Consider the following 19,496-nt stretch of genomic DNA (forward strand, 5'->3'; position numbering starts at 1 on the left):
AAAAAGAAATCAAGGAGGGACGAGAGAGCTCACAGGCACACGCCCAGTGCCAGCACTGAGGTCAGCACACATCCCCTCCATTCTCTGTGGACTCTCTCGGTGTACAGAGAATCTGAGACAGCCCAGTGCTGCCTGTTGTTCTCGAAGGGACGGTGCGCTTCCATATATGGGCAAGCTCCTCTGACCAGACTGGCCAGGGGAACAGGGCCCTCGCATGGGTTCCAACTGTACTGTTCACACGCCTGCTTCATTTTGTCATCGACACCCACAGTCACCCTCAAACACCTTCAGGTGTCTATGTTGAAAGGATTTCCTGTTTACCCTCTTTTACATAGGAAGTCAACTTAGTCGGATTCTATGAGCAGGTCAAATGTTAGGAGTCAGCATACCTGTTTCTTAGAACAACAGGCTACATGAGGTATTGGCCCAAGACGGCATTCGTGCCTCTGGGTTAGTCGCCCCGCCTACACTCCTCAGGGAACACAGGACCAGGTGGTTCCCAAACATGTGCCCATGACGATGGCAAAGGCACGCCATTCTTCCCCGCTTCTGAAGGACAGTCACTATGGTCTGCTTTCTATAGTTTTATTGTTCGACTTAGGGAGATTTTATGTTATGTAAAATCTTCTACTGAATGTTTTACTTATATGCAAAGGTCTGGTTTTTCCTCCAGTGCCCCGATGTTATCAGTAGAGCAAACCTTCATTTCCACGTGCATGAGAGCATATTCTTTGTTTTTAAACTTACTAAGTTCCATTAATTCATAAAATATTGAATCTAGGTTTTTAAAGTCAAAACCTTCCCCTTAAAACTTTTATTTAAAATTAGCTAAATGAAAAAAATAAAAGTCAAGCTAATACTTTTAAATTCTTTTCTAAAATTAATTTATCTCCTAGCTGGTGACAAGTCAGGCATAAAATCTTTTATGGATTTGAAGATTAACATTCTATTTTTGGTTACATATTGCTCATGTAAAATTTTCTGAGACATGGTCTCATTGTGTAGCCCTAATTAGTCTAGAACTCACTATGTAGTTCAAGCTAGCCTTGAACTCACAGAGATCCTCCTGCCTGGGATTTAATGCATACACCACCATACCCTGCCTCATGTACAGTACAGGCTGGGCATATGGCTAAGTCAGTAATATGCTTGCTGTGTAGGCAGAATCTGAGTTTGATCCCCAGCATCCATATAAAAGCTTAACCTGGCCTTGCATGCCCGTAATTCCAGTGCTGGAGAGGCAGGCAGTAGGATTTCTGCATTCACTGGCCAGCCTACCTAGTCACTGGGTAACTTCCATGTTCAGTGAGAGATCCTGGCTTAAACAAGGTAGAGAGTGATAGAGAAAGATAGTCAATGTGGACCTCTTACACACATACACACACATATAAGTAAACATAAACACACACAACACAACAAAAAGATAGGTATGTGTAATAGAGATGCCACTTACAAGTTTGAGGGCACAGATTAGTTTAGGAAATGTGAGCTCAGAACACCCAGAGCCAAGTGGGTTTTGATTGAGTTCCAAGCTGTGCAGACATCAGTATTTGATAACTTACAGAGTTGTTTAGTACTTACAGAGTTTTAAGAGCCATCAGTCAAGTTTGCATTCTTCTGTTCAAAGAACCATTGGTAGAAAAATTTGGGGAAATTTGTGTAATGAAGTACAGAACTCCGTGTGCTTAGTAAATGTGTACCCGGGCAGGTGAATGAACTGGGACACTTGCAGGAATGTTGGGTGCTGCTGGCACTGAAGTCCAGCGCTGGGAAGCATGGCCTCTAACAACAGTTTACGAGATATTGGTGTTGGGTACAGACGTGGGCGGGACAGAATGCCATGTTTGGTCATTGCATCCCCTGGAGAAAGAACAAAATGAAAAATAGCACTATATAGACTCAGGTGGAAACTGTTTCCCAAGAGGCAGAATTTGGGGGCAGGGTTGTTTTTCAATGAATTTAAACCTACATAGAAAAAATGTCACCCTTTATTTTCCAATTCAGAAGTGGCATAGGTAGTAGGACGATGGCTCAGTGGCTAAAGCACTTGCCAGAGTTCAGATCACTAGAACCTCCATAAATGCTAGGAGGGCTTAGTAGCCCACCTGTGGTTCTAGCCTCAGAAGGCAGAGGCAGTTGATCCCTGGCAAGCTGATTGTCAAGACTGGTCATATCAGTGAGCTCTGTGTTTGACTGAGAGTTCCTGGCTCAGTGAACAGGTAGAAGGATGGTCATGGATGATTCTTAACATCAAACTCAGGCCTCCACATGCACATATGCGTTCATGTGTGTGCTTGCATTCACATACATGAAATAGAAAAGGAATGGGATGAACTAGGCCAATAAGATACACTATTGAAATTTTTTGTAGTTATGAATTCATGAGCTGTCTTTATAATTGTCCAAAGACATACATATTTACATACATAAATAAATATGCATTTTATAAAGCCCAAAGTGGAAATTAATTGTAATAATTTGAAGTAATAACAAAAATAGCAACTCAGGGTTGGAAATATATCTCAGTAGTAGAGTCTTGCCTAGCATGTGTTAGACCCTAAATTTACTCCTCAACACTACAAAAATAATAAATCATAAGGACAGCAACCTTAGTTCTGTCTTCTGTCTAAGACTATAGTAAAATTTTAATTAAGTATAGTGGATAGTATCATATCTATCGACACTTACTTAGAATGAACTGTCCGTTTCATTATATGCGCAATACTGGGTTTCAGATGCAGCCCTGGCCGGTCTCGAGTTCACAGCACTCCTCCTCCCCGGCTGCCTGGGACTGGCACCACAGGTGTGCTGCCACACTCACCAAGCCGTTCTCCTAGCCTAACATTAACAAGGAAAACTTGTCTATAAAAGGTATCTTGGTACATTTCAAATCATTGACCTGATTGCCCCATCATTCGTGAACTGCACAAAATGAGTTCCTAACTGGTTAACTGGTTAACCGGCAAATGTATTTTGAACTCCTACTGTCTGTCCAGGACTGTTCTCAGTGAGTATGCAGATGCCCGTCTTCAGGGACACAGCCTAGTAGGAGAGGAAGACAATAAATAAATGTTTATCCTAACTCCAAGAGGAAATGTGGTATATAATTGCTCCACGGCTTTCAAACTTGGAGACAGGTTGAAGTTGGGGTGTACGTGTATAGCCCCTCACCTTTAGAGGATATTTGAAACTCTAAGTCGAGTTTCACTGAGCTGCAATAACTGCTCTCATTGGCGGGTGATTTTGTTCCTGGGCACATTGGCAGTGTCTCTAGGTAACTTTGTCATGATCATGGGATGGAGGAGGTTCCTGGTCCCCAGTCAGTGTGTGGGGCCGGGGTGCTCCTGAGTGCAAAGCAATGAAGAGCTGTCTATTCCAAAACAGCTAAGAAAACACAACCCAGAGAGCAGAGGGCAGAGGGCTCAGGTCTAGGGCCTGAAGCACCGCAGCATCCAGAGAGTAAGGTGAGGAAAAAGAACTGAGCTCCAAATGAGGTCAGTGCCAGAAGGGGACTTGCAGTATCCTCAAAGCCCAGTTTCCAGGACAAATGACAACCGAACCATACAAAACCTGACATGGTTGTTCATGCCTTTCATCCCAGCTCAGGAGAGGTGGAGGCAGAATAATCAGAAGTTCGAGATTATGCTCAGTTGCATAGTAGTTCAAGGTCAGCCTAGGCTACTTGAGACCCTGTCCTGAAAACAAAGAACCAAAGTATTCCATGTTTTTAGAACAGCGTTCCCCCACCTTCCTTCATCACATTTTCCCTTATCCTTCAGTTTTTGGTTTCCATGATGAAAATTTTTATTATTATTTGTAGTATATATGTGTGTGCACGTACCCAAGGAGACCAGAAATGGGAGTCTAACCCTCGGGAGCCAGAGTTACAAGAGGTCGTAAGCTGGTAGTGGTGGGTTCTGAGAACCAAGGCCAGGTCCTCTGGAAAGCACCAAGGGCTCTGAATGGCCAAGCCATCCATCTCTCTAGCCTCTCTGCTGTCTTTCAAAACAGCCACACCGGCTGCTAGACAGATGGCTTAGCACTAAGAGTGCTTACTGCTTCAAGGAGGACCCAAGTTCAGTTCTAATCAACCACACCCAGCAGCTCAGAGCTCCTGAACTCTAGCTCCAACATCAAGCATCCTCTCCTGGCCTCTGTGGGCTTCCGCCTTCACACACACACACACACACACACACACACACACACACTGGCCTCTATGGGCTTCTGCCTTCACACACACACACACAGACACAGAGGCCTCTGTGGGCTTCCGCCTTCACACACACACACACACACACACACACACACACACCCCTCTAAAAATAAATAAATCGGTTGGAGAGATGACTCAAAGGTTAAGAGCACTGCCTGATCTTCTAGAGGTCCTGAGTTCAATTCCCAGCAACCATATTGTAACTCACAACCATCTGTAATGAGATCTGGTGCCCTCTTCGGGTGTTCAGGCATACATGCAGGCAGAACACTATATACATAATGAATAAATAAATCTTAGAGAAAAAAAAGTTTCTATTTTAGCCAGGTGATGGTGGTGCACGCCTTTAATCCCAGCGGATCCCTGTGAGTTCAAGGTCAGCCTGATCTACAGAGTAAGTTCCAGGACAGGCTCCAAAGCTACAAAGAGAAACCCTGTCTCAAAAAAATAAATAAAGAGAGAGAAAAGAAAAGAAAATCAGTCAATCTTTTTTTCACCAGCTACATAACTGTTCAGCCCATGTGTCTCTCTTTAAAGCCACCGTGACCTGAAGACCTATGAAGCTGTGGAGTTGCTCTGGTACTGGGTTTAGAGCCGAGTTCAGCCTCGCCCACAGATAGTGTAACCACATTCACATTGCAGAACCCCGGGAACTCCCAGCATCTTCACCTGCGCAATGGAGTGATACTGCCTGCCTCGGACCTGTGTTGTAAGAATTACACGAAGCCATGCAGTCCCGTCCTGTTTAAGTATCTAGTGTGGGGTTAGTGAGCCGTGGGCTGTGGACACACCCATGTTTCCATATGTGTTTCGGTATCATATAGAGTGAAGCCCTATTTACGTGTTGGCTGTGGCTTCTTTCACCCAGCAGCCACGCCACAGAGACCCTGTGGCTCCCAAAGCCCATATGGAGAAGCTTCAGTTCCTGTTGCAGAACTCTCAGTCATACTGAATTGTCTCTCATTTTAGAAGAATTGCCCTGCACATCACTTCACTTCCACTTTATTTAATACTTCAGAGCCATTGTCTTCATTAAGCATGCCATATCGAGAAGCTAGTTTTTGTCGCTGATTCAAAATTACCCCTTTATTCCAATATCTTTAGGAGACATTACACTAATAGCTAGTGAATTATTTGAAATGTCTTCAGCCTTTCAAACTCAGCCCAGTGCTGATGGGAAATTTTCCCACACATACATTCTTGCCATCAAAATAATGACTAACCAATTAGGTTTTAATTTGCGTTCTGTCCTCGTTGCTGCATCTGGAGGAGGGTGGGGACACGAAAGGCAGCTTGGACTTGGCATTGGTTCTGAGCTGTCCTGTCTTCACTGCTGCCCCCAAAAGCTTTCAAATTACTTCCTTCCAGACTGAGAGGCCCCCGCTGCAAACTGGACGCTATCTTACGGCTTTTAGTTCCGGCCTGGGAGGTCTGGCTTTCAGCTGTCTCCGCAGACATTTCCCCAGAGGCAAAATGACAAGTTTGCATTACCTCAAATAAGGAAAGTGAGCCACGCAGCCATGTGACGCTTTGGTCAGATGTGGACAGGAACTCCCTGTCCTTGCCCAGACCTCATAGAAGGAACTTCTGATGATGGCATTTAGGATGTGCTCTATCAAAGGTGTCTTAGTTAGGGTTTCTTTTTCTGTCGTGAGACGCCGTGATCAAAATCAGCCTGAGCTATGCCAGCTGCCAAGCAGAGAAGTAGTCAGTACCTAAAGCCCATGAGCCGTAACAACGGCCAACATGGCAGGAGATCCACAATGCTGTAATAGTGGCACATATACTCTTGGGGATGACTACAAGTTATTTAAATGAACTTAAGATCCTCTCAATGGGATGGAGGGAACTTATTGCTTGGTTCTGTAAAACTAGCCAACAGTCCATGGCAAAAGAGATCCTAGACCTTAAAGGAGAAATCTACACTACTATTTTCCAAAGTCAGTGTAGTTTTTAACTATTCTTTATATTTATATATATATATATTCTTTATACTTACATTCACAGATAAGTATAGCTCTTGTCCCTCAGAAAATGAGCTTTTTTTTTTTTTTTGAGTAGAATGAGGCTACTACAGAGATCCATAATGTCAAAAAACAAAGTAAGAGATCAAGGAATGTCCAGCACCAACTGGTACACCTACAACAGAATCCTTATACCTAAGGCTCATTTCTTGATACTGATTAATGTACTCAAGAATCAAATTTTAGAATACTGTAAACAATTTAATAAGGTGAGGAGTTTGAGTTTTTGTAGGCATAGTTTTAGATCTGGAGGGGTCTTTATACATCCCCTAAGTCTTCTTCCCTTGACCAAATATAACAACTAAGAAGCAAATGCCTTAGTTGACTTCAGTGACTCAGTCAGCGACGTCTAGAATGGATTCCAGGTCTCGCAGTCCAACCTCTGTGCTCTGCCTCATTCTGTCTGTGTGTCTGTCTGTCTGGCATCTGGCAGGACTCAATAGTGGTCTGAACATACTCTCCATTGTCCCAGTAGCATGTGCAGTTGATCCATTTTCTTTTTGGCTGATAACTTAGTATCTCACGGTCCCATCTAAGTCATGTGGCACCCCTGTGTCTGTTAGAACACCTGCCTCAGTACTCCCTTTTCCAGTTTTACTTCCCGTCTCTGATTAGCTGGGCTGGGAATTGGGAACCACATTGGATAGTGTTTGGATCAGCACAGAAGACCACACTGGCTTCTCTACCAAACCTCACAGAGTGACACACCTTTCTGGTGGTCACCGAGAGCCTCCTCAGCACACAGCCTTGTTCTTGGCTCCATGCCACCAAGGTTAGAAAGGATTGATGGCTACACATTCAATGTAGGTTTTGCAGGTGGAGAGGGAAGATTCTAAAATAACAGTAAATTTTAAACGTAGCCAAGTTTTGTTTGCTTGTTTTAAAAATCACAGGGTTTCCTTAGCATGAGTCAGATGACATCTATTGTCAAGACTCATGGAGGATGATAAACTGGATACAACTATGGGCTTGCTTATTTTAGTGTTTGATGCTTTTTCTGTTTGCTGAGCCTTTGTGAACATCTCCGAGGAAATACCAAGTTGGCAAGCTGTCTGCCATGCCGTCACCACTAAGCCAGTGCCATTGTGCTTCCTGTTCCTCGCCTAGTTGTTGTTAGATACACACGCACATGCACATACACACATACACAAACTCACTCTCTCTTTCTCTCTCTCTCTCTCTCTCTCTCTCTCTCTCTCACACACACACACACACACACACACACACAGGAGCGACACTTACCTTATCTCTTAAAGCACTAATTGTTGCCATTTTCCCAGACACAGCTGGATTTGTAGTTTTAGATATCAAACATTGTGCACTTAATCTACACATATTTATGAGATCGGTTATTGTTATTGAGAATTGGAATTTTTAGTTTTACCACAATGTTAACTTTATCGAAACAAAGAAAGGACTTTTCATAAACATAACTTCAAAGGACCCATCTCCATTGTCTCTCTTAGATCTTCATCAGAAACTGCAAGTTAAAGTGTCCTTCTTCAAGGGATGCTGCCTCAGTTCTTCTGTTTTATTGTTCGGTTATTAGAGATACAGTGCCTACTGCAGAGAGAATATGTATGTGTGTCTGTGCCGTGTGCATACTTTACATCAGTGGTTTAGAGTAATGGGGGTGGGGATATTAGTTCTGAGTGGCATTATGAGCAGTAAAAGCCTGATCATTTCCTGGATTAGACCTATTAGAGTTGTTTAGATAACACACTTTGAATTACTTCCTCTCAGGAAACACTGAAGCTGGAAATGTTAACCAGGCTCACATACCAAAGCACTTAGACAGAGCACGTTGTTTCTTTTGCAGTAAAAAAGAAAGAGAAAAAGAAAGAAAGAAAACCTAAAAAGATGTCAGGCTCATTGACCAGAGGAAGAGCGTTGCTCTCTGAGATTCCTCCTCTGTCCCAGACAGTGACCACAGATCTACTAGGGTCATAACGCATGCAGGACTAATTGCCAGCATTCATGATGGCTTCAGAGTTGGAGCACAGACTGCAGCCGTAGTCCCATGCATTATGCAGTTTCTGTGTAAAAGGGGGCCGCCTTACTGAATACACAGACACAGAGGAGGCGGAGGTGTTGAGTGTGCCCAGACAGTGACATTTGCTAAGGAAAGCTCTGCTCTGTCTGGTCTGTACACGTCCTTTCTGCCCCATGTCTTGGACGCTCACTGACATCGGCTTTCAATGTATTTCATGGCGGGGCACTTCTCACCCTGTAATTTCTTCATTCTAGAAAGTGTGTGTTTATAAAGGTACAGTAGGAAAAAGTAGAAGCAACAAATTAATTGCCTAGGAAGGAACATATGCTTTACAGCCTGGGTGGGGGTGGGGTGGGGTAGGGTGGGGTGGGGTGGGGTGGGGTTGGTTCCTTGAAGAGTGCTGGCCTAGTAAACACAAAGTACTGGGTTCAGTCCTCAGCACTGTGGTGGGGGAGGGGAGACAGAGAAAGGTTTTTTGTTTTTGTTTTGTTTTTTTTTTATTTCTTCACATTTAAGGTACATTACTGATTCCCTGAATACTAGCTGAAGATGGTTTGTAGAGAAAACAGATGTAGAGAGAGACTCAAAATCATGAGCACCGCATCTTCAGAACCCCTGAGTTTTTCACAAGACTGAGAAGGAAGCGTAGCGATCAAGCTGAGAACTTCACACACCAGTCTGTTCTAAATCAGGAAGTTTTGACTCATTTCCTCTGGGATGTGTCTGTAAGCACACATCGGGCTCCATTCTGACATTAAGCTTTATTCCAAGGTAATACATTCGATAACAACTTGAGCTCTCTTCAGTGCAGACAACGCTTAGAGGTAGTGGTTTGGGGGCTTGAAAACGTAGTGGGTGAAAACTCGCCCGTGTGAAAATACAGGGCTACAAAAGGTGATTGTGATACCGAAGAAGTCGAGTGTTCTTGAAAAAAGGAGTGGTTATGCTGTCTTCGTGGACTGAGTGCCTCCCATGCCAAGAACTGTGGTAGCTGTTCATATATGTGCCTTTAAACAGCAGAATAAATACAGGTGAAGAAAGAGGCACTGAAAGGGTGAACACTTTGTCTAGAGTCCCTTCCTGTTTCAGGCAGGATTCAGACTCAGCCTGTGTTTTCATAGTGTGTTAACCAGTAGAATTGTACCAATCAAATCCCAAAGGCCATGGTCTCTTCCATGATTGGTGAGATTTTTTTGTGGAAAAGAACATTGAACAGTATTTTAGAGTTCGTGGGTCATGGAACTGCCTGCAAATACTCAACGCTGCCTTTGTTAGGACAAAGCAGCCATGGACTGGATGTGAACGGGTTTGTGTGACAGTGTCTTCATACAGTCAGATTATAGGGCAGATTTCCACCATGAACAGTAGTCTGCTGACCTTGGGTCTTCATGCATGCTTGTAGATGCTAGCTGAAATTAAAACCTTAGATATATACTAAAAGTTCAAATCAATAGTGGAGGATTCTGGAGACCAAAGTCAAGGAAACAAGGTAACTGAATCCCGAAGCTACAGATCCTGAAGAAAAGGAAAACTGAGGCTAGAAAAAATGTCTCAGGGAGTTAGGTATGTGCTGTGCATCCAGGAGGAACTGAACTTGATCCCTAGCACTCGTGCTAAAAGCCAGGTGTGACGGCACATGCTGTACTCCAAGCTCTGGGAAGATAGACAACACAAAGCCCTCGGGCTTGCTGGCTGCCAGCCAAGTCTACTTGGTGAGCCTTGGCTATCAATGAGGGTCCCTTTCTACAATACAGGAGGGGTGCTCTGAAGAAACAGCATCTGAGGTTGACCTCTGGTCCCCACACATGCAAGTGCACCCATGGGCATACACACATGCTCCTGTACACATAAGCACAGTTGTAGCAAAATCACATCAGTTGTTAGCAGGCACTTAGTGTTGGGCTCATAGGAACTGTCATATGCAGCTTCTTCTTTTTTTTTTTTTTTTTTTTTTTTGAGACAGGGTTTCTCTGTGGCTTTGGAGCCTGTCCTGGAACTAGCTCTGTAGACCAGGCTGGTCTCGAACTCACAAAGATCCACCTGCCTCTGCCTCCCGAGTGCTGGGATTAAAGGCATGCACCACCACCGCCCGGCTAATATGCAGCTTCTTAAACAGTCAGAAATTATTTCAAATAAATATTCTTACCTTTACTCTGCTGTAGAAGCTGAGAATCCATCTAGGGCAGGTGGGTAAATACTGACTGAAAGAAAACAGATACTAGTCTTTAAAACTTAATAATACTCCTGTGAGTCACTCCAAATGGACTTTAAACCCCTGCGTGAAGCACCATTAAAATAAGATTGTGTTGGCATCAGGTACTTAGAATGACTCCTCTAGAAAAATACGCTTCACTATGGAAATGCCAGAGTTGTTTGTTTTTTATAGTACTAATGTTGATTGACAAATTGCTTATTCTAGCGATTAAAATTGCATAGAGATGACTTGTAATGATAAGAAGTTATTTGCAGAGCTGTCTCTGCCTAGTTTTTCTCAATGCACACTGGCACTTGCTACTCGGGAAGCAATTTAACATCGTCGATCAGTTCAGGCAGACACTCTTTATTGGCAAAGAAAAAGTTTAATCTCATGAATGCAAAGCCCTGATACCCAGACCTAATAGAGGCAGACTAATAAAACTGTAGGCCATTCTCCCCTGTAGCTAAAATCTACACACCATAGAGCAAACACTATCGCAGAGAATCGCGCGGTCTTGTCACAGGCGCACCGTGATTGTGCGTAAATTATTTCAAGCATGTAGTCATTTTAGAATCTGAGACTCTACTGCTAGGATTATAAAGTACCGCACTGAAATAAAAGAAAGAATCATGACCGTATTACTGGATAGTGAAATAGCAATCAGTTTAAAAATTAATTTCCTTGTAGAAACTTCTAGAAAACCGAAGTTGGAAAATTAGTTAAAGGTGTGGTGAAGGGTCTCTTGGGCCAGTGTGTTTCCCATAGTTGTGTACGGAAATGCTGAGTGCACTCATGTGAAGCTCAGAGGCATAGAACACTCACTGCCCCCACCACCATGTCATTGGAAAGAACAGGAGAAAATTGAAAAGTGGAAGATAATTTGTTTCATCAGGTATATGGGTGATCTCAAATTCCAAGGGAATTTTGGGCTAGAGAGAGATGACTCAGATGTTGAGAGCACTTGCTGCTCTTCCACAGAACGCGGTTTACCAGGATCCCAGCACATCAGGGACACCCAGAACTCCTGCAACACTCTCTTCTGGCCTCTGCACACACACATATGCATTTGTGCATAATTTACAAATAGACACATAATAAAAACAACAATCTTTTCAAAAAATAATTCTGTAAGTTTCTACATAGTGAGACGCAGAAAATAGCACCAAAATATATGCCAGCCAACTGTTAGCAATTAATTGATTTGTTTTTTATTTCTCTTTATTCCCCTCTAAAACAGTCTTTCGGGCTTTCTTGTCTTCCGGGTGAATGACTGAGGTACAGCTCGGTGGACAAGCACTTGCCTGGTTGATGCCCAGTTACATCCCTGCACAGCAGAGAGTACGGAAAGGAGGCTGAATGTTTCTGTCTGGGTGTGTCTGATAGTTCATGCCTAGATTCCAGTGATAGCTTGGAGTATTAAATCATGAGCATCTTGGGGTACACAATTGATATACATCTCTTGGGTGTGATTGATCCTGATCTTTCAGGCAAAGTTGGTCCAGTTTCTTCAGTGTATTGCTCCTTTTTCCTCCCGACGGTTATAATCAATCTAGAGCAGGGACTCTCAACCTTCCCAATGCTGCCGCCCTTTAATGCAATTTCTCATGTTGTGGTGACCCCAACCATAAAATTATCTCCATTGCTACTTCATAACTGTAATTTGCTGCCATTATAAATTGTAATGTAAATATTTTTGGAGATGGAAGTTTGTCAAAGGGGTTAAAACCCAAAGGTTGAGAACCACTGTTCTGGAGGAAGATGTTTAACTATACATATGACATGGGGTTTTTTGTAAGTATTTTTGTTTACTCTTTGACAATTTCATACCTGTATATAATGTGTTAACACATTTCTGATCTCCCTCCCACACACTCTTCGACCCCTTCAGCTTCCTAACAAGTGTCCTTTTACTTTTATATTTGTCTTTTCACTGATGAGCGTGGATGTGGGGTTTCTACTGGCTTGCGGGCAGCTTACCAGTGGCTACAACACTGGAGAAAAATTTCTCTTCCTCCCAGCATCTGTTAACCAGCAGTAACTCCTTGGACAAATTGCTCTTTATTCAAGCTTTTCTGAGTTTATAACCCGTAAATGACTGAGAGGTGGTGATGGCAAAATCAAGATTTCTCCATTCCCACCATTCCTCCACATTTGTTGGCTTTCCCCCGCCTTATTATTTTCATTTGTTTATGGTTTTTGTTGTCAGTATAAATTCTGTCCTATTTTATTGGGTAGATTGATTGTGTTATTTAATTCATTATGTTATATTTATTGTTATTCTTAATTTATCCCAGAATTTGTCAGTATGAGGTAAGTCAAGCCATCTCCTGTTCCCTGGACATATCCTCATCATCTTATAAGTACTCTGTTTCCTGGCACAACAGGATGTCCCACGCTTATCCTTCACCCCCAGCTCACCCTAGAGTCGTTATTCCTCAACAAATCCTGGTTTTTATTGGGTTTTGGATATAAGAAAAGAGAATGACAGAGAGAGAAAGAGACAGAGAGAGAGAGAAAGAGACTGGATATGTGTGCCAGTGTGTGTGTATGTATGTATGTGTGTATGTATGAGTGTCTGTGTGTTCTTTTGTCAGAGTCTTTATAGGTATATGTCTTCTGATAACTCCAATTCTCAACCAGCCTGCAAGGAGTTCTTTTTCACTCTTTCCTGCTTTTCATGATGTTATTTCTACCTCTTCTTCCATAGCAAAACTTTGCAGGTTTAGTCTTTAAGTTTTTATTACGTTATTACAAATAGCATTAAGTTATCTGTATGTGTGGATAGACACCGTGCATGTGTGGAGCTCAGAAGGAAGCATGCAGGGGTCACTTCTCTCCTTCCACCGCATGGGTCCCTGGACTCAAACTCAGGTCATCAGGCTTGATAGCGGGTACCTTAACCCACTGAGGCATCTCGCTGATCCAAACATCCACACACACATTTATTTGTTCTACAGTGCACATGAAGTCAACTCACTTGGATTCTACTCCACTTCTCTGCTGTGAAGAACAGAATTTTCTAAAGGAAACACCGTATTTATTAGCTGGTTTGAATGTGTAGCATCTAAAGGTCGAAACTTGGCAAGGCTGTCTCAGCTGTTGCTTTCACCAGCTTCCCTCTACCCTAATCCTCCCAATCCCCTCTTGAAAAGTAACTCACTTTATTGTTTTTTTCGTTGTGTTTCTTCTTTTCTAAAAAAAAGGGCTGATGAGACGCAAAGGACAGTGGCACGGGGTTTTGATCCTGCTTAATGTGCTGGCTTGGTGGGACCCTAGCCAGTTTGGATGTTCACCTTCCTAGATATGGACGGAGGGGGGAGGACCTAGGACTTACCACAGGGCAGAAAACCCTGACTGCTCTTTGGACTGGAGAGGGAGGGAGAAAGGAGTGGGGGGAGGGGGAGAAGGGTGGGAGGAGGGGGAGGGAAATGGGAGGCTGGGAGGAGGTGGAAACTTGTTTTTTTTTCTCCTTTTCTCAATAAAAAAAATAAAAAGGGGAGGGTAAATAAATTAATAAGCAGAAAATATAAGCACCATTTTCTAGGCAAAGGAGAACGTTCTCCACAATCCTTTGCATTTCGCCTTTGCTGAATGCATCCTCTCTGTTCTGTCATTGAACTTTATTGGACTCGCTGCAATCAGCAGAGGGTCCTTTGCTCTGTTTGGGGGACTTCACAAGCAGGCCATGTGCATCTCCCGTGCTGTGAGCCACTTTCTAGTTTTGAACGACAGCAGACCGGCACTCGGCAGCTAATCCTAGGAGCCCTGGCAGCCACTCCTGCTGCACAACTTACAGCCCCTACCTAGAGCCTTTCCAGCTGCTGACGCCAGCTGTTTTGTTCAGCAGTTCTGCCTTTGTAGTGCTCACCTTCCTTAGCTTCTTGCCGTCTTGGCACTGTCTCAGCCTTGTTTCAGGTCTTTGGAGTCTCCCTTTCCTATCTGCTGTCTGGGACTACAGGAGTTGTCTGTTTGTTCTATCACAAGCTTCGTCTTGGTCTACCCTCAATAAAGGACCACAGTAGGCAATGAAGCCTCCAAAAGAAATTGTTGAGATCTTGACTGCAACCCACGGCCTGTCGGGGGTGGAGAAGCAGTGTGGAAGAGGGAGGCCTCCCTAACTGACCCTGGGAGATTGAGCAGGGCTGTTTACATATCCAGTCACACATGTGTGTAGCCTTCTGTTTGCTAACCACAGAGTTTCTGCACGGTCATGCCACTGCACAGATGTCATCTGCGAGAAGTCATGGGTGTGGGCATCTGGAACGGCTGTCACAGTAGAAATAATACCTTCTAGGGTCACTAGTGTGTGGACTAATGACTAAAACAGCCCCCTGACTTTCCCTTAGAAAAGAAACCGTTTCTGCAGTTGCCAGAGCAGCTCAGTCTGGATTAGATTCTCCAGTTGGCCATGGCCATATTGAACATATATGTAATATACTTTGATAATATCTCTCCATTCTTTCTTGTCCCCCTAGCACTGCACTGTTTCTTTGTGACAAGTCCCCCTCCTACTCTGATGATCTATTGCATTTAGTTAAGGGTGTCTGCTTGAGTACAGGTGATATGATTTACTTGCGCAAAGGCAACTTGCTCATGACTTCACCACTGAGCACCCTGACCCCTTTCCCCCTGCAATCTTTTAACTGCAGAGGGATAAGGCTATAGGTACCCCTCCCTTATTCCTAAGGGAAGGGTGATGAGCCCTGTCCTGAACAGGTCTCGTGCAGGTAAACACTGTTGTTGTAAGTTCATGGATGTTAGAACCAGGTCATGGCCTCCTCACCTTCCAGTTCTTACTGGTTTTCCACCTCTCTTCTGCAGTGTACCAGAGTGCTGAAGAATTGATATAGACGCCCATTTAAGGCTGAGCTTTCAACAGTTACTTATTCTCAACACTTGACAAGTTATAAGTCTCTATACTAGCTGGTGTCCATTGCAAACAGAAACTTCCCTGACCAAGGCTGATGGCAACACTAATCTGTGGGTATAAATATAAATATTGGCAGAGTTTGATACCCTGTTCCTTTAGCAAAACAACAGCGCGCGCGCGCACACACACACACACACACATCACCCCAGGACCACAACTCTTGAAGTGAGGCCAGCTCACTTCTAACTTACAACTAACAAGGGTGTTAGTTGATTGACAGCTTCTGTGGGGATTTTGAGTCAGAATAACAAAGAGATTTGTTATCGAATGTAATGAAATGATTGCAAAGACACAGGAAGTTAAACAGTGTAACTATGGTAGGACCGATAACTATGATATATGTCCTCAAAATAGATATGTATTCACAAACCTTTAAGTACTTGTTTTGTGAATTTTAACACATATTAAAGATGGCACTTCAGCTATGATAGAATATTGTTTAGGAAATATACTAGACACTCTATTAACTTTAAAAATAATCCACATGCTGGCCAACAACGTTGGTAATTACACCAGCAACTCCCAACTTGAGTGCAATTGAAATTTTGAGCTTGAGTAGTCTTTTCTGAGGAGCAGGGCAACAGGCTGCCCTATGTATTGTTCATGCTTAGGAGCACCCTGGTCAGTGCCCAGAGATATGAAAAGCAGCTCCCCTCATCATGACAACAAAAATGTCTCCAGAAATTCCCACCCATCTCCTGGGAGGGTTGTAAAATCACCCTGGTTTAAAACCATTGGTCCCTGTCTTTTCAGCTAGAATCGGAGCACCACAGAATAAATCACAAAAGATAATTCTGGAAATACTGTCTATATGTTTTTATAAAAAAGAAAAAAATTCATTTAAAGAAGCCACAAAGTTTAAAACTGAGGAACAGTCAAAACTACATAGTATGAAATCCATTGATTTTACATAAAAAAAAAAAACTCTAAGAAGAGACCTAAAGAGTCAGGCATGGTGGCAAATACCTTTAATCATAGCATTAGGGAGGCAGAAGCAGGCGAATCTCTGTGAGTTTGAGGTCAACCTGGTCTACAAAGTGAGTTTCAGGACAGCCAGGGCTGTTGCACAGAGAAACCCTGTCTCAAAAAAGAGAGAGACCCAAAGAGATGAGTTAATACCCCAAGCATCAACTTACTAATAGTCAAAGCTCTTAACACAAAACCTGAATAGGTAAACTAAGGATGCAGGCTTTTCTTTCAGGTTGGTGGTGTGGAAGTACAGCATGAATGAAAAGCAAAGGTCCCGTTTCACCTCAGATTCACACGGCTGTGGCCCCCACAGTTCGGATTCTGTTGCTGCTTCCTATGGAAACCATTGAACTATAAAAGTTTACGTTGCAGTACTATTTATAATTGCTAAATGTGGGGGGAAACTACCACTTTTCTAACAAAAAGGAACTGGCCAAAACAAAGTAAAGCCCATCTTTGTGTAATAAATAAATGTATTAAATGACAGTTATTGTTAGTGAAGTATGCACTCGGGAAAATGGGGAGATTTCAATTGGAAACTCCAGAGGGTGGCTTTACAGATCCCTGAGATAACCAATACATACCATTTCTTATTTCTATTTATGTAAGATTTTTGACAGATGATATGAAGTAAGAAAATAATATAGGTTTGTGTTATTTTTATGTCTTATATTTCTTCCAATAACTATGAATGCCTTGCATACTAATCTTTTTTAATGGAGAAATAAAGCATTTTAAGGATCTGGGGTGTAGCTTGGTGGTAGACCAGTTGTCTAGCTTGCTCAAAGCCCAGGTTCAATATCTAGTAAAGCACACAAAGTTTTGTAATCCTTTGTCTCAGTTCCAAATTTTAAAAACCTATTTATTAGGAGATTTTTAACAGGTAAACTTCAACAAAATCTTAAATACCAAAAAGAATTTTTTTTCTACCTTGTTTATGGACATGTTATAGTGGCAAAAAATAATGTTAATATTCCAAAATAATTATCCATCAAATAGACCTCTCTCTGTCTATAGGGGTAAAGCTGTTTTAATGATCCAGTGTAAAACTGGAGTGCTGGCACATGCCTTTAGTCGGGGCACTGAGGCAGAAGGTGGCCCCAGCTGCCTGGTCGATTTGAGGCCAGCCCCAGCTGTGTAAGGCCACATTTCAAAAAGACCAAGGTAAAAAACAATGATAAACTAAATTAAAGCCTAAATTAATGTTGTCTTACATCAAGCCTGTTTTTTTTCAACTGAGGGGCAGTTGGTAGTTAATGGCTGTTGGAGGAGGGGGAGTTATCTTTCTTCAGGCGTATGGCCACTGATAAACCATCCATGATCCAGTAACTAGCCCCACACCCATTCACATGAGGGAAGCCCAGTTAACTCAGTGGGTTATTCAAAAACTTTAAAAGACAAGAAAGTAGGAGAGAACATCCTGGGAAGAAGAACAATTTAAGAGGCACAGGGGCTGAGAGAAGAAAACAGAGGAGACTCTGCTCAAAATGCATGATAGACGTGTGTGAAATTGTCAGAGGATAAATAAAACACTAGTTCAGAATGAGAAAGTTTTCGGCAGCATTTACTTCAGTTTCTCTCCAAAATAAATATATGTGACAAATAAGAAAAATGTGGCTGTTGTCGGCCATGTCAATAAAACCGAACCATCCTCATTTAGAATTAAAGTGAAGCATAGTGTTCGCCTGCGTGTGTGTCCTCACTAACGTGGAATTCGGTTTATCACGTCATAGGTTGCGTCCGGCGAATGCAACGAAGACACCGAAGTTTACAACATCACCCTGTGTACTGGGGACGAGCTCACCCTAATGGGGCAGGCAGAAATCCTTTATGCAAAGACCTTCAAGGAAAAGTCGCGACTCAACACAATTTTCAAAAAGATTGGGAAACTCAACTCCATCAGCAAGCTGGGGAAAGGCAAAATGCCCTGCCTCATCTGCATGAACCACCGGACCAATGAAAGTATCAGCCTTCCATTCCAATGCAAGGGCAGGTTTAGCACCCGAAGTCCCCTGGAGCTTCAGATGCAGGAAGGGGAACACACTATCCGAAACATCGTGGAGAAGACTAGGCTCCCCGTGAATGTGACGGTGCCCAGTCCTCCACCCAGAAACCCCTATGACCTTCACTTCATCAGAGAGGGACACCGCTACAAGTTTGTGAACATCCAGACCAAGACGGTGGTGGTGTGCTGTGTGCTCCGGAACAACAAGATCCTCCCCATGCACTTTCCTTTGCACTTGACTGTCCCCAAGTTCAGCCTCCCAGAGCACCTGGTGAAGGGAGAGGTGTGGCCGGAAACCCTAGTCCATCACTGGCTGGGCATCTGCCAAGAGCAGTTTGACATCGATGAGTATTCACGGGCTGTGCGCGATGTGAAAACAGACTGGAATGAAGACTGCAAGAGCCCCAAAAAGGGCCGTTGCTCTGGCCACAACCATTTACCCAACTCCCTCAGCTATGCCCGTGATGAGCTCACCCAATCCTTCCACCGACTCTCAGTCTGCGTATATGGCAACAATCTTCATGGCAACAGTGAGGTGAACCTCCATGGCTGCAGGGACCTTGGGGGAGAATGGGCCCCTTTTCCCCATGACGTCCTTCCCTATCAAGACTCTGGTGACAGCGGGAGTGACTACCTTTTCCCAGAAGCTAGTGAGGAGTCGGTGGGCGTCCCAGGGAAGGCGGAGGTTCCCTATGAAGAGCTGTGGCTGGAGGAAGGCAAGCCTAGCCACCAGCCTCTCACTCGCTCCCTCAGTGAGAAGAGCAGGTGTGACCCCTTGAGAGGCTCCACGCGGTCCAAATGTGCAACTTCTTCTCTCCCTTCCCCTGCGACCCTGGGAGCCACAATGAAGTCTTCAGAAATCGCCCTACCTCCACCTCCAGTGCCTCCCAAATCTGAAGCCGTAAGTCACTTCCGGGTGTGAATGGTCTGCCTGTCTTTCTTCTGTCTGCCCAGTCATCACCTCACGTATTTTCTTTAAGAAAGTTCCCGATTCAAGATGGTCAGGATGAATAAATGTACTTGATCTGGAGTAAAATACGGATGATAGCCCAGCTACTTCAGTGGGCAGGTGATAGGCCTCTTCTATGCTGGGCGGGAAACTCTGAGAGCTCCTAATAGCAGATCTTTAAGCCTGACTTGCTATTGCCTAGAAAACAAATTACAG

The 19,496-nt window shown here is 43.6% G+C and overlaps 1 protein-coding gene across 1 annotated transcript in view; it reads left to right on the forward strand.

The window, feature by feature from the left end:
- LOC121453377 (GRB2-associated and regulator of MAPK protein) overlaps positions 1-19,496 on the forward strand; it is a 175,444-nt gene that overhangs the window by 134,632 nt on the left and 21,316 nt on the right. Inside the window, exon 4 of the mRNA XM_041660111.1 lies at positions 18,060-19,232. Coding sequence (XP_041516045.1) covers positions 18,060-19,232 — 1,173 coding nt within the window. The remainder of the gene's footprint in view (positions 1-18,059; positions 19,233-19,496) is intronic.

Source organism: Microtus oregoni, unplaced genomic scaffold (genome assembly GCF_018167655.1).
Source record: "Microtus oregoni isolate MIOR12 unplaced genomic scaffold, Mior012 000011F_ref0000422, whole genome shotgun sequence".
In the NCBI taxonomy this organism is placed as follows: Eukaryota; Metazoa; Chordata; class Mammalia; order Rodentia; family Cricetidae; genus Microtus; species Microtus oregoni.